The sequence below is a fragment of the Tympanuchus pallidicinctus genome, unplaced genomic scaffold (genome assembly GCF_026119805.1).
Source record: "Tympanuchus pallidicinctus isolate F22 unplaced genomic scaffold, pur_lepc_1.0 scaffold3, whole genome shotgun sequence".
In the NCBI taxonomy this organism is placed as follows: Eukaryota; Metazoa; Chordata; class Aves; order Galliformes; family Phasianidae; genus Tympanuchus; species Tympanuchus pallidicinctus.
In genome coordinates this window covers 84,948,935-84,965,343 of record NW_026294747.1, presented here as the reverse complement: position 1 = coordinate 84,965,343, position 16,409 = coordinate 84,948,935, and the positions used below count along the sequence as shown (strand labels likewise).

Below are 16,409 nucleotides of genomic sequence, written 5' to 3'. Positions count from 1 at the left end.
TTATTTATGGCAGTTTCGTGTCATTCTGTCACTTGTTGATCCATGTCCCATACTAATGTTTATTACTTTGAATAATTATTTCAACTAACTTTTATCTATAGCTTATTTGCTCATCTCTGCATCAGGACAAGATCATGATGCTCCCTTGACACCTCAGTATTTATTATTTTAACATAGGTGCAATTTTCCAGAGTTCACATCATAGTTTCTGTGTTGTAATTCTGAAAATAAATGAAGAGAATAATTTTGTATTCAGCTTTGCTTATGTAATATCTATATATTTTAAAATACCATGTTTGCCCAATTACATGTATGGCAAATCTTAGGCAAAAAATTATAATAATACAGTGATTTGTGATGAAATTTATTTTCATTCTGGCTAACCCTTAGTCTTTTAAACTTTTTAAACTTGCATTTATTGTTTATAACAGTACTGAAGTTTTTCGCTGTAGAAGACAAAACACTTGCATTAAATATCCTTTCTTATCTTCCTTTAGGTCTATTCAACATATTTATTATCAGAGAGAACATGGGTTATTAGTTCATTAGGGGAATCGGGGCACAGGAAGGCTAATTAAAAATGAAATACTTACTCTGCTGTAAAACAAGGAATGCATTGAAAGTTTAACAATAATCCCTGCTAAAAATAGTATGCATTTTGTGAAGAAATAATTTGTTCTGCTGTAGAGAAACGAATTAGTCTCACCATGTGATAGCTATGCTGAATTGTAAAAGGAACACCAGACTTTGTTGCAGGAATTAAAACACCATCAGTTGAGTTAATGAAGAGCATACAATGAATATGATCTCATTTCTGCAATGCATTTAAAATTAAAACCATTTAAAAACTATTGCAAAAATCATAATTTAGCAGGAAAAAAACCCAACCAAACAATAAAGCAAATGTTTACTATCTATTTTAATTACTTACTGCTTAGAGGTATGCATTAGGTTTATTTATTGTTTGATTTCTAGTTCTTTCTTTTAATGGTTTAAGACTACAGTGGCTAATGGCCCATTTTGAAATCAAATGAATGCAATCTTTTGTGTTTCATTATGAAACCATTTGGGATCATTTCATTTTGATAGCATCTGAAGATTGCTTCTTGAAATTGCAGGTTATCTGCGGGATGACAGTATGAAAGATAACATGAAACACAAGAGGAATTTCTTGTGCTTTTTAAAAGATCAAACTTTTTTAAATAAAGGAGAAATAGAGACTAGATTTCTGAATTGCATTCTGAACATGTTGATAAGTTAGAGTGCCATTTTTTTAATTTAATTTTCTTTCATAGCAGTGCTTACAATGAAATCCTTTTTATGTAAAAGATGACTTCCTTTGCACTCCCCTAGAACTTGGAGAAAGTAAGAAGTGCTCTATTGGCCAAAGACAATAACAATTTTCTTTCTTTGCGTATGTGTAAGAGGGAGTGAGAGAAGGATTGTCCTTCTAAAATCCAATATGCGTCTTTATATTTTTCCCTTTACCAAAGCTTTTCATCTAAATTTAGAACATGAGAACATTCTAACAGAGACTGAGAACCCATAGTCTGCATTTTACCAGTCCCCTTTAGAAATGAAAATTAGATCTTGGCTGGGAGCTTAGAAGTTCTGCCAAAATGCCTATAACCAAATAAAAAATAATTTGTATTAGAGATCATGGTGGCTTAGATAACTCAATATAGTTAAGTTTTACATAAAAAAATAATAATTGCAATTCACAAGGCTGGCAGTCAGTATTTCTAGTTTGCTGCCGGTAAACCAATTGCTGACAGAGAGGGAAATTACTGTAGGCATATGCTTCTTTAAACTGTTTGACATAATAAAGGGAAATCTTCTCTGAATCTTATCGGTGTAATACTTTGCTATAGCAACCTTGTAATTTTCAGGAAAGTAATTTGTTGAATAGTACCACATTAACCTAAGTGAGGTACAATGTATCCTGCTATTCAGCAAGTTTCAATAATTAGGATGTATTCAAAATAATATAAAATATGTATAATAATAAAATGTTAATAATTAAATTCCTTTAGACATACGTATGTGAAAGATATGGGCAAACTTTTACATATGCTATGTGTATGTCAGTAAGAAAAATTGAAATTGTGAGGGGTTTTAATGTACGATCCTTCACCACCCTCTTCAAAACAGTTTGCAATGGTTTCTCTAACAGCTTTAGAAGTACGTAGAACATATTTGTCTGACTTTTTTCTTTTTGTGTGTTTCTTCATGTGAAACTTTGAACGACTTTCTTTTGCAGTTGATACAAAACTCACTAGGCATACCTTTTTTATACATAGAAATTGCTTTCTACAGTTAATAAGAGTGATGGAGACATTAAAGTTGGAGTGTATGTAGAAGCATCTTTAGGCAACAAAGGTTGGGCTACTGATGAGAGTATTTTGGAAACATGATAAAAATTATCACTTTAACTATATGGGAAATCTCAAAGGAATAAGCTTCTGCTTGAATACGAGTATAAAAGCCAGACATGTGTAAATAGTTTACTGTATCTGAATTTATATATGGATGTTAAGAGAATTTAAGTTGCCATAAATTGTTTTTTGTTTGTATATATGCCTATATGTATGTATATGTGCATGTTAAATGTATATATAATATTGAATATATGTTATAGAAATATTATAAATGTATAAATGGACATATATGTTAAACAGTAAGATGAAATAATCCAAAATTATTAAAAAAATCATGGAATTGAGTTGGAAGAAACCCTTAAAGGTCCTCGAGTCCAACTTCCCTGCAATAACAGGGATGCTACAGCCAGATATGGTTGTTCAGAGCCTGATCCAGCCTGACCTTGCATGTCTCCAAGGATTGGACATCCACAAACTCTCTGGGCAACCTGTCACAGTACTTCACCCTTATTGTAAAAAACCTTTCTTATATCCAGTGTAAATCTGCCCTCCTTTAGTTTGAAATCATTTTCCCTTGTCCTGTTACAATAGACACAGCTAAAGAGTCTGTCCCCTTCTTTCTTGTAGCTCCCCTTTAGACGCTGAGAGGCTTTTATAAGACTGCCTGGAACCTCCAGGCTGAACAGCTCCAGCTCTTTATCCTAAAGATAGCTCCTGGAAGAAGATTCTTTTGTTATGTTTGGCTTCTGCTTTATGCATGACGTACTTTTTTTTTTTTTTTTCTTCTTTTATTTTTGGCTTAGATAAAACCTGAGTCACTTTACCTGAACTAAGGCTTACTTTACCTGACCTGTGTCATTCAGACATTGCTTTTGCAGTTCAACAGTGCTTCATCTTTTTGAGTGTTCCTCACCTCACTTCATCGATGTAGATTAAGTTTCTTTGTTGTTGTGGGGAACTCATGGTCCACTCACTGAGCTGAATGCTAACAGCTGAATTCAATTCTGAATTAGAGCCATCTGCTTTTAAATGTTCTGCAGTATTTCAATAATGTAATCGTTGAAAAAAATCCTTGTTCTTTTAGTCTCCATCCTGTTTTTTTTATTCAGTGAAAAATATATCAAAATAAATTGTCTTATATTCCACAGATAGTATATAGGGGCAGCTATCAGTTACTTAGACTATGGTTATTTTCAAATCCTTTGGGAACAACTTGTGGAAGTACCAGTGCTGCCACTAACAGTTAATTGGAAAGCTTTTTCTCTCGTTTTTGAATATGCAAGTATAATTGTGATTGGAGAAATCTGGCAATAATGTCTTTTGTCACCATAGAAAAGAACAATGGTGACAATTCAATGTTTTTTTTTCTTGTCTTGAAAGTGTCACATCATCTTAAGCTTGGTTTGATCCCCTTGGTGAAGCTCTAATTTTAATGCTAATGCTGATAGTTTAGAGAAGATTTTTACCTAGACTGCTTTGTGATCTGTATGCAGAAAATCCAATTATATGTGGTTGTGATGTTACCTATTGCACTTGCTTAGGTTGGTTATTTTCTTTCTTTTTGTCAGTGCAAAGCTTCTGTAGTGGAACGTAGGAGAGGACAGTGCTGTAACAGCAGAGGATGAAGGAAAGGCAGCACTTAGAAGAATGGGAGGTTTTCTTGACACAGTTCAACGTTTCACATCTAGTTATTAATATTCAAGGCTGAACAGTGACAGGGTTTTAAATGGTATAATCTTTTTACTAATATGGGCTTAGAGTTCATGTTGTTGCCTTCCTTTTTGTTTTGTAATTTGCTACAGAGTTGATTTCAGTGGCAGTAACCTATATTTTTCAATGGGAAGATTGGTTGATAGGAATAGGTTTTAAATTTGACCTCATGTCAAAATGGTGTTAGATGCTTTAATCAGTTTCCTCAAGTTATATTCTTCCTGTTTATTGATACGTTGAAGTCAGCATAAAACACACACACTGTACTTTTGGCCAGCTAATTTGGAACTCTTATGAAGTTAACAAATCATTATAAGCTACTTCCAGCTATGTTTTTTTGTCAGTACATCTGAATCCATCAATTTCTGGAAGCTGTTAAAAACAAGGGCTGATGGGAGAAAAAGAAATAAATAGCAGCCTTATTTAATTTTCTTATTAATTTGTATTAATTAGTTAACTTGAGAACTGATAACAATGTTTGAGTGATTTATGTCTTCAAAAAGAAGACCACTGTTTCCCTCCTTGAAAATGGAAATTGGCTTGTCAAACATTTAGATGAAGAATGATCAATCAATAGGATTTTAATAAGGAGAAGGTTTAAAATTGACTGAGGGTGGCTTTTGTTTAAAGGTGATTTGGTATGTGCAAATTACTAAGCTATCCCAGGAGAGGATGTTCAAAAGCAATAATGGGCACTGATTTTCTTTGTTTATTCCATTCTCTGTCTTTCTGTTCTCCTTGCTAGGGATTTCACTACTCTCTGTTGTCTTTGAAATGTTCCTGCCTGCGTTTCAAGTACTGTATATATTCTACTCATTTATTTTTACAGCTATCATTTTTAACTTTTTTTTTTTTTTACCATTGAGGAAATTGTCTGGATAAGCTTATTTATTTTCAATATAAATTCATGTTCAGCATAGGGGCTAGCTGTTCCCATTGATTTTAAAAATTTTGAAAAGTATATGTGCACACTGGGGTAACAGAGCTGACTTGGAAAGCCCTCTTGATGTCCTGCATTTGTGTGTGAAAATTCAGTACAGTGGGCTTGTTGATCGAGAACTGATTCTATTTATTTTTCTTCATTGTTGAAGTCTGTAGTAGACTTTTCTGAAAATGAGGTAACTAAAGCTAGGTAGCTAGATTTAAAAAATGTTTCATTCTTTTTGAAGTCATAATTACATGGGTAAACAAACCATAGGTATGTATCAAACGTGTAAAAAGACTAAAGATTAAAATATGTGCAGAAATTCTGATTGTTGCTACTTCCTCCATTTGGTATCTTATCCTAATTCCAGTCTGTTTTCTCAGTTCTTCCTGTCATTTGCTCTTTACCAAGCTTTGAATACTAGTGGCCCATTTTTATGCTCACTTTTGTATCCAGTTTTAAGGTGGTTTTTTTTTTTTTTTTTTTTTTTTTTTTTTCTTCTCAACAAGCTCTAAAGAATTGCATGATGTTACCAAGTTCCAAAAAGATTTCTAACCAAGTGCAAACTTATTTTCAGAGGTTGTGATAAGGACACTGATGACTTCTAACAAAAGCAAATTTCAAGCTTGTTCCCCAAAGCACATGTTGCCAAAATTGTTTCTAAGTGACAAATTTCACCAATTTCCTCATGAAAAATATTTCTTTTTCTGTTAGCACAAGAAAGGGACTATTGTTTCTCCTCTTCGTTATAAAGAATGGAACAACTACAAAAGCCATTTCTGTGCTTTTTCTAATTCCTATCTTTGTCTTTATAGGATAACATTGCTCTGACACTGAGAATTTGGCAGTTTTAAACTGAGAAATGCACTCGAAAGAGAAATGTATTTTAGTGATTCAGACCTCACTACAAAACCTGACCATAAGTAGTACTGTGCTTCTGAATTTTGTGTTTGATTTAAATTACTTTTTAGGTGTGGTCTCTTCAAGAGAAAATTAAGTATAGGAGCTTTCTCCATCAGATTCTGAATAAATGGAAAAACTAAATCTTTTTCAATAATCTACTATCAGTGCAGTTGGCTTCCTAATGAAAAATGCATGCTGCCTTTACTACAGATAGGCAAGCTGCAGCAGATGTGATTAAAGAGATCTCTGAATTGATGAGAAAAGGTTCAGAGCTTGATTTCTTGATAGAGATGACTCTTCCAAATAAGAAACTTCAGAGATCCTTTTGCATCCAGTTCTGATACTTGCAAAAGTCCTGCTTCATGCAGCCTGCTGCTGGAGCCAGTGTAATCTGCATAGGAAGTGCAGTATTCATTCAGAATGTAGAAGCAAAGTGGAACTAGTTAATTCCGTGCGACCTTCTGCCATTCTCTAGCTTTATCTACTAGCAAGCAGAACTTCATATACCTCCTTGCAGTACTTTAACATGTGCCTTCTTATAAACAATGTTTTTTTACATGAATGTTCCAGGCCAGGGGTATGGATCTTTCCCTACCAAAGGGGTTAGTTAAAAATATTTTTGGTTCCAAAACTGAGAAAACTGCTCAAAACCAGCAGCACATAAGTAGTTGAATCATTTAAGTAATATCTAAATTTTGTCTTTTTGCATCTGAAGAAAAAGCCTTAAAATGAAAGATTGGCTAGGTAAATTTTCACCAATGTACTACCCTTCAACTAGCTTTTAAAGTAATGAACAAACAATGCAAAATAGAACAAAAATTATCCAAGAATCACTTATTTTCCTTAATAAAAATAATGCATTTGTCAAATTAGAGCTAGATCATAGAATCATAGAATGGCTTGTGTTGGAAAGGAGCCTTAAGATTGTCTAGTTCCAACCCCCTGCTATAAGCAAGGGTGCTTCCCACTAGACCAGGTTGCTCAAAGCCCATCCAGCCTGGCCTTGAATGCTTCCAGGATGGAAGGATCTCTCTGGGTAACCTGTTCAGTTGTCTCACCACCCTCAACAGTAAATAGTTTTTTCCTAATATCTGATCTAAATCTCCCAGTTTAAAATCATACCCTGTCCCCACCATCAGGATACAGTTGGCCTTCTGGGCTGCAAGCACATGCTACTGACCAATGTTGAATTTTTCAACCAACGCTCGTAAATCCTTCTCCTCAGGGCTGCTCTCTAGCTATTCTCCTCCCAAACTGTATCTGTGCTTAGGTGTACTCTGACCCAGATGCAGAATCTTGCACTTGGCCTTGTTGGACTTCATCAGGTTGGCATGAGCCCACCCCTGTCCAAGTCCCTTTGGATGGAATCCTCTTGACATCTGCTGTTTGTATGTTTATGCATGTAGAATCCTCATTCATGTTCTAAAAATAAGTTTTTCTTGTTGCGAAGATTTTGAAGTAATTATTTAGAAACGTTGAAATGTTTATATATTTTTAGTATTTTCTTCTGCATAACTCTTTCTTCTACAAAACTTACATATATAACTTAAAAATTTCCGAATTTGTCCAGAAAATCTAAGAATGATGTAAGTTTAAAATACACTGTGGTACTACTAATGTTTTCCAAAACAGTTTGTCCATCAAAAATAAAACATTGTGTGATTTGTATGAAAGAGGCAAAAAAATTGCTAACCTCTCTCTTTTTTTTTTTTTTATTACAAGTTTGAAAGAAAGATATTTAATAATATCACTCTTTGAAAGGATAACATCAAGGTCTGTTACCTTCTTACCTTCTGTGTGAGATTTAGAAATCCCTAAGTAGTATATTATGACATGGTCAAGTGTGACACCTAGAGGCTATATGCTTAGGTTCCCTAAAGAGTAGTTTTTTCAGCTACAAGTTTTGTACAAGACATTTCATTTTGAAATTCAGGAATGAATCTGCCAGGTTTTGAGAGACAAAGTACGTTGTGATACATTCAAAGGTTGTTCACATGTGTCGTCTTTCTTGTGTCTTCTCTAATTAGGCTCCCTGGCTTTCATATAAAGAAAAATAATAGAGCACTTCTGAGTCTACTGGAGATGCTCAAAACTCCACAGCCTGAAAGGACCCTGTACAATATATTCTGGTCTGGAATTCTCTTGTAAAATTCTTGAAGGTATCATCTCAAGAGAATCATTTAAATGCACTTCCAGCTGTAGTAAAATTTTTACAAGCAAGTTAGGGTCTTAAAAAAAATGCAGAGCTAGAAGTCTTGGTAAGTGAGTTTATGCAGGGGGACAGAGAGAAAACAAGCTCATTTGAGTTGTTATTTGAGTTGTTTAGATGATGGAACTTTCAAAATAAGCATATAAGGCAACATGCCACACCTAATGCCTTCTCTGAAATTCAGATGTGCACTGTATGAGTTTACAGTGGATATATCCAAGGGCCCACTGCATCCTTACAGTGGTATGCAAGAGTGTCCTAATATGACTTAATTGGGTCAGTAGGTTAAAAATATAGAACTCTTTTCAGAAATGGGCATCTGTTGGTTATTGCCTGTAAGAAACTCATTAAAACCATATTGTGGGGTATGGGAACTACTAGCCTATTGAGGGAAGGGATTGTCCAACTCCTCTCTGCAGAAGCATAGCCTCAGTGTGAGCACTCTATGCAATTTTGGGTCCTACAGTATAAGATAGGCAGAAAACTATTAGCATCCAAGGGTGTGCAGCGAAGATGGGTATGTGTCTAGGCAGCAAGATGTATGAGGAGCAGCTGAAGTCCCTTGGTTTATTCAACCTGGAGAAAACTGAGGAGGCCTCATGGTAGCCTACAAGTTCTCATGAGGGGAGTGGAGGAGAAGTACTGATTTTTGCACTCTGGTGACAGTAATATGACTCAAGGGGATGATGTGAAATTGAATGTTAGGTGAAGGTACTTGATCGGCAGAGTGATTGGATCCTGGAACAGGCTCCCATTTGTAATGTTTACAGCACCAAGCCTGTGGGAGTTTAAGAAGTATTTGGACAGTGCTCTCAGATACAGGGTTTGAATTTTGAATGGTTCTGTGTGGAACTAGGAGTTGGATTTGATCTTGTTCCTTCCAACACAAGATGTTCTATTATTCTAATCCCTCTTTCTGGAGAAAGGTAGTGAGAGGTAGTCAATTTATATTTAGCAACACTTGTTTTTTCAAAGCTATGTGAAGGGAGAACATCTTTTTTGATATAAATTTCCATAATCAGAGTTCAGGTTAGGAGGAGTTTAAATATCCTACATAAGAAATGAAACAATCTTCATTCTTTAGAATCTGGTTGAATGTGCTGATATTTCAGTCTTTAAACAGCACAGACAATTTATAAAGGAAAATGCAAGAGTTTGTAAAATATCTCCTGTACATCTAGAAGAACAGACTGACGCTTTACTGAAGTTGCTGCCTTATGCAGGGCCTACAGAGTTAAAGGTGGACAGAACAGATACTGGACACGCATCTTATTGAGTATTGTTGAGTCTAGAGGCTGATGTGCTGTGTGCGTGTTGTGGTCTTTTTATGCTTTTTAATTTTACTATGTTTAGAAATATGTCTTCAGCACAGAACATAAGGTGATCTTGAAGCTCTTAATCATGGCATTTCACAGACAGCAACAGGTTTATGAAATGGGACTGCCTGCTAGTACAGGAATGTACTAGTACTAGCAGGGAGATTCTGTCTGGCAGGCAAGTTTTCATACACAGTGGCTATACAATTTGTATTTTGATCTTATTTCTCTTTTCACTAGATAAAATATAGCATGCATTTGTTTTTTTGTCATCCTCTGACTGTTTAATGCTAGAAAACAAGAACAAAGTAATTCTAATATTTTATGACTAACTCTACCTTGTTTTCATGAGTGTCTTTGAGATCAGTCATTTTTCCCTAGAAAACAAAAAAAATGCTAACTTGTCATTCACATATGAGAGCATTTTACTGACTCCATGTGGTTGCAGCGCCTGAAATAAATAAATGTATGTGAGTACAAGTCTATGGAGATTCATTTGTTGATGCTCTAAGGTACAACACTGACATTGTTTTGTACTGATACAGAGATTAATGTTGATTGTAGTTTATTTCTATGCTTTATCAGAGGTTTCTTTTTGGAAGTACATAAGTTTGTATTTGGGAACATCTAAACTGCAAACAATTGATTATTTATGATCATTAGATCATAATTAGATCACTGTGAGCTGGAAATTGTGGTTGCGCTGGGAAAAGACCCTTGCACACTGTAGCAAGTAGGTCAGAATATGTTGGGCACACTGACACGGAAAAGGCTGCTAGCAACACTCTCATGTTAGTACATTTGAAGCATACAATCTGTATACGCAGTCTCCTGTGTATGAGGCTTAATTCCTGAAGATAAGTTAGCATGTCTGCAGGCATCTACCTATTCTTCTCTTGCTTGTGTTTTCCTGTTCTGATTAAAAGATGGATATTTGGGCTGCAAAAGTGACATAGTTCAGAGTTGTTTACAAAAGACAGCTTTTCAAGAATCCTTCTACAGTTAGATCTATGTAAAGTATATTCCCAGTTTTGCCTCCTTTCTTTCTCTCTGACACATTTCTAAACAGTTTTAAGTGCATAATAACTTGTTACCAACGAAGGTGAAACTAGTTTTCTGTACTTTATTGATCTTTGTTAGAACAAAAAACAATAAAACAAAACAATAAAAAACAATAGAACAAAAAAACCAAAAAATAATAGCATGCAAATGTTAGTTGTCATAATCTTTATCAAAAATTAAAATGTGCTTTTGTTGCATAAATACAAGAAAATATTTGAATGTTTGTGTATGTGTATTCACTCTCGCATGATACTGCTTTGTTCTGCTGTCAAAAAACCACCTTGATTCATTGAGTGAACTATATGAGTGATCTGTTTCCTGATAATGTTTCCAGATGTTTCAGAGGTTTTCTTTAGACATTCATAAAAATTCTAGGTAGAATTTATTGCTGTTAAGAACTCTGAATGTGGTGCCTATGCCCATAGTCACCCTGGAAAATATAATTTAATTTTTTCCTCCTTGTGTATATCTCCAGCTAAAAAGCCAACATCTTTAATCTTAATTTTTCAAATGAGTGTATAAGCAATGTGTATTTTAATTTGACTGAACAAGTCAATGAAGTTGTCACAGATTTCCTGGTGATTACAAAACTTTAAGCCCTTAAATTTATTGTAATATTTTTCAGAAATTATGAAGATTGCATTGTCTTTGTTAGATTGAATATTTTAATACTTTCAATGTGGCGTGAAAAACAGTGTGCATGTGAATAACTTAACCTGCCATTTACCTGTGGAATTGCTACAATTCTATTAACTTAGAGGACACTGTTTTGACAGTATTCCATCTAGCTCAACAAAACACAGGATGAAAGGGTCTCCAATGCTTCCTAAATTGAACAGAGTATGATGTAGTATGAGCAATTAAAATCTATTTCCAGAAGTGCTTTAGCTGAGGTTGCAAGTTCTGCATCAGGATGCTATAAATTTGTTAAGATCATGGCTTTCTATGTATCCCTTATCAACCTATAATCTCCTGATTGTTGCCTGTTTTTCAACAGCTGAGGAACAGTAATCCACACTTGCTTATCTCTCTTAATCACAGCCTCACAGTGCTAGAGCTCTCTGAGCCTTTAATTCCCTCTTAGAGGCGTAACAGAGTGGAAAGTAAACAAAGACGAATTTGCAACCTTCAACATTGCTAATTTGCTCTGATGTCAGAATATTTAAACAGGCAAAGACTTGGGAATTATTTGATCATGGCTGATTTTAATCAAATGCATGTGAAAAGGCTGAGTCTGAGAAGGTTGTGCAAAAATGACAGGCGTCCCAAGAGAGGTTCACTGAAGGTTTCTTCTTTAAACAACAATAGCTCCATCATTTTAAAACTCTGGATCATGTGCTCTTGCAGTGGTGTTTTTTTTTTTTTTTTTTTTTTTTTTTTTTTTTTTTTTTTTTTTGTGTGTGTGTGTGTGGCTGCTTGCATTTTGAATGGAACTTTTTGGATATGGTAACAGATTTCTTGAAAATTTCTCATTTGCTTTGCAGTTTATAGATGTCTGAAATCTGATCTTTAGGCTTGTTAATGCATCTGTTCGCTGGGCAATGGGTGGGAGAGATAAGAATGCCTAATTTAAAAGCTTTGTCTCTCTGCACGTTTTTGCATCATCATGACAGCCTAATGTATCCTGAATACTTTCATATGTAAAACTCGGTGTGTGTTTTAAAAATGATTGATAACTTGATCTTCAAATTACTTTAAATTACACAGTTGACATTTATACATGTATATATGTGTACATACTTACTGGATAGGAAGAGATGTTATTTTGCATTATATGTTACATGCAGACCTCATCTACCACAGAGATGATGTGCTTACACATCCACACACAGTAGAGAGCTGCACTTTATTACCTGAAACAGATTTGACAAATATGCAAATAAAGTTGTAGGTTGTTCTTTTGTTTTGTTATTCCTTTCATTTCCCTCTGTGGAAACTTGTCTATTTAATATCTATTTAATGCATGAGTAACCATTTATTTTTTGTTTCTTACAAAACGGTTAATGTAGCATGTATGTTGCTTTCAGGACAAGTGTGCGATGCTTTCCTAATTAATATAATATTGCTCCAGTGTATCTGTTCTGGTTGCAGGTCTTGCGTTTCTGAAGCACGTATGGTGATGATTTCTTTTCTTCTTAGTGTGTGCCATTTGGGCTATTCCAGGGAGAGGTGCCTGGGAAGCCAGGCTTTTACAGTCACACTCTGTGTTGAGATTACAGCGCCGGGTTATTTGTGTTCCTTCTCATCCCTGTTTCTCTCTGTCTCGCTCTCTCCAGCTGGTGTAAATGACTGCTGCCGCCTCCCAGCGCAAGATAACCTGCTCAGTCAGCTGGAGCCCCCTGCGGACAGCTGTCTCTCTTTTAGCTGATGGAAAACTGCTACTAACCGCTGAATGGAAGAGCGTGGAGCAGCAACCATACTAGCAGCAGCCGCTGTAGCGAGAGCAAGCGAGGACTCTATTGTTCCCGTGCGTTAAACAGTTTTTCCTTTACAACTGATATGCACAAAAGCAAGATAGAGGCTTTCAGCCTGCTTCTCCCTGCGAAGAAATTTTGAAGAGGGGAATACTATTTGGAGGAGGTTTCACGGTCGGGCAGCGGGCTTTGGACGCGGGCTGCTGGAGGCATGAGGCTGAGAGAGGGGAGCACTGCTTTCCCCCGTGGGCCGGGGCTCTCCGCCCCGCCAGCCCGTTGCATGGGAGTGCTGGTGGTCCTGCTGCTGGGGAGCTGGGGCACTCGGGCACAGAGCGAATTCCAAACTTCGTCCGTCTATCTGTGGAAGACCGGTAAGTAAGGATGCTGTACAAACATAGTAGCAGTGTTGCTGTTGCGTAGTAGCCTGTTTAGTTTCTGTTGCAAGCTGTAACCTTTCTGTGTGCTTTGTGTACGCAGAGAAAGAAAGTTAAATGTGTTAGTGATGTTAATGCGCAGGATTCTAGGAAAACAAAGTGTGTCGCTTACCAGGGTTCCACCAGCCAAGCAAATATGGCAATTAAAAAACCTCACACTTATGACTCTGTGAAGTGTTTTCTGAGTGCGTCAAGGTTTTTTATTTTATTTAGTAGCTCTGTGTTGTATGTAAATAGCAAAGGTCAGGGCTCTAGTGCCTGCTCACAATGGAAAGGACCATTTGTTACAGTTGGAGTCAGCAGTGTTAACAGTGCTCTAAAAATATTGGCATTTCACAAAGAAGGATGTAACGCAGTGTGTCTAATCTTTATGCTGTGTGCTGACATGTAATATATTCAGTGTGGTAATTGATGGGGAGTTGGGTTTGTTAAATTTAGGTTTGTTGCACAGTATATAGGACACGTGAAAGCTAATGATGGATTAGGTGAAATAATCCAACTGATGCCAGATCTCATAACCAGAGAGCCAAAGGCAAACAGACTATGTGAATTCAGTTCCACACTAGATAGATAATTTCCTTTACTTTGGTGCTAATTAATTACGTGTATGTTTTAAAGATTGCAGTTGTAACACTGTTTCAACCTTAACTTTGCTTTAAAAATTAATGAGGTCTATCTTGTGTCTATCAGTGTGTTAAACTAATTCAGAACCTTAACATGGAGGAATATGTGCAATTTAGTTCCCTAATACAGTGTTAGTTCCTATGTAAGATTACAAGTCTTCCAAGTTTCCTTTAAGAAATAAAAAAACTGGTTAGTAATTCACATTGGCTTGATAGTTAGCTTTTTTTCCCTGTATGTTGATAGTAATAAGCCAACCCCAAAAGCAGACATTTGTTTAAAATTTGCTTTTCTATTAATTAATGATAAGATAGTAAGAGAGTGCAAATTAATCATTTCTTTGAAAAACAACTTTGAGAAGATGGTCTCTTTCCTGGATGGAGCCTTCTGCCATGAAAACAGATCAATTCACAATCACAGCAATATCCTGAATTTTTTAAGAGGCTCTATCCATACAGCAGCTCAAGCGAAGGATTAAAAGGGAATTCATTTAAACAAGAAGACAGGCTTTCCAATAATGCTAGAAAGAGAAATTTGAGGAAACGAGAATCCTTTGCAACTTTCACTTCCTTCTGAAAGATGAGTAGTGCAATGGTACTGATTACTGATTACCTTTTTTTTTTTTTTTTTTTTTCCCTCCCTTCTTTGGCCATTGAAAAATTCCAAATGTAGTTTGTTTCCATTACAGATTTTGAAATACTTGATACATGCTTAACGGGAGGTGCATAAGTTTATAGGAAAATATAGTAATAATAGTAGCATTTTGCATTTAGGCATTTGCTAAGCATTTGGAGAATAAACTCTCCAGTATTTTGTTGTCTCCATTTATTAGATTGTATTTAAAGATATTAGCAGTAAAATAGATTGAGTATAATAACTACAGTTAACCAATACTTATGAAAATGAGGTCCTGACCTGCTATGGAGTTGCTGTTTACTTTGCCTATAGCACATGTGCTCTGAAGTCAGTGAAACCAGGAGAAAATTGGGTTGTTTTTTGTTTCCTCCAAGCTTTTTCCTTTCGTAAGAACTTTTGTTTAGAAGTATGATATAATTACGTTGTCTAGTGAGCAGTTAGTTTGTACTTTTAAGCATTCCTTTCTGTGACTTCTCTGCTCTGTTTAACCCATAGTAAGGAATAGTATAAGCATGTTCACTGTATAATTTTTAATATTGTAACCTCAGTGATTTGACAATAATGTGATGAAAAACAAGTCAGAGCAGTTCTTTTCTAGCAGTGAATGACAAGATAGAGTGAATAAGGTAGTGCATTAGAAGCCTAATTATATATTTGCGCTCCTTTTCTTAGCTATTCCTTTGTGTCAAAAAAAAAAAAAAAAAAAAAAAAAAAAAAAAAAGGAGAAAAAATACCTTTGCATTTGCTGTGTGCTTTTCATTTACACTGAGGGAGTTCTTGCCGGTAGCTTTGTCTGACAAACACAGGCTATCTTTGTACAGAAATTGACTTTGTAACAAAATGTATTGCTTTTCAATTTCCTATATTTTATTAAATTAGTCTTATGCTAGATCAGGAATAAGAGGGGAAACAGAATAGCCTGTAGGAGCAATTTGGACTTGTGTCATGTGATAAGCTTGTGCTTGTAATGAAGCAATATACCACTTCACTGGATTGTAACCTTGCGGCTTTTATGGGCTATCTGTGTTTCTCCTGGGGAGAACTAGACATTGCCACACATCTGGAAAAATTGATAAAATATCTTTTCAGCCTGGTAGAGTTGTATGTTACTGTCTTAGTCTCTGATCTCTCTCATTCTCCTCTCGTCTTTGCTGGAGAAAGAGGGTGCCAAAATCATCCCAAACAGTGATCAGCAATCCTTATATGTTGACTGCTTTCAACCAGTGTTTTTCTTTTAAGTTCATCACACAGATACTGTCTTAATCTACTGGTTGTCTTCAAGTGGTATATGAAATATTTGTGGTTTTATTAGCAGTGGATGTCGTATCTTTACGGTGTAGTTGGTATAGTAAGGATATTTAGTTGGATATTACTGATTCTTCTCCCTCCCTCCACCCCCTCCTTTTTTGTGAAACAATTCATCAGTGATCTGAAGGGATATCTAGCACAAAGTGTTGATATCTCAGCTGGAGTATTAGAGGAGATGATATAAAACTGAACTGATCAGTACTGAGCTTGTGCAACTGAGACAATGTTAACTTTTCTTTCTTTGAATGGAATATAAGTCCCAGAAATGTGTAGCTAAGATTGTGTCTAGTAAATCAGCTTGATTTGTGTGTGTGTGTGTGTGTGCGCGCTTTCTGGCACATGTTTTTAGTCTTTTTAGTCACTGAAAACTCATGTTTTTAGTTTTTAGAAGTACTAAGTACTGTGAGTTACTGTGTGCAATTCTGGGATCTTCAGTTCAAGAAAGGGAACATCTAGGAAAAGTCCAGCAGAAAGCCACAGAGATGATAAGAGA

At 35.7% G+C, this 16,409-nt stretch overlaps 1 protein-coding gene across 1 annotated transcript in view; it reads left to right on the top strand.

Annotated features, from left to right (window-relative positions):
• Window positions 1-16,409, top strand: part of THSD7A (thrombospondin type 1 domain containing 7A) — a 257,309-nt gene that overhangs the window by 54,040 nt on the left and 186,860 nt on the right. Inside the window, exon 3 of the mRNA XM_052695414.1 lies at window positions 12,780-13,288. Within this exon, the coding sequence (XP_052551374.1) occupies window positions 13,129-13,288 (160 nt within the window). The 5' untranslated portion in view covers window positions 12,780-13,128. The remainder of the gene's footprint in view (window positions 1-12,779; window positions 13,289-16,409) is intronic.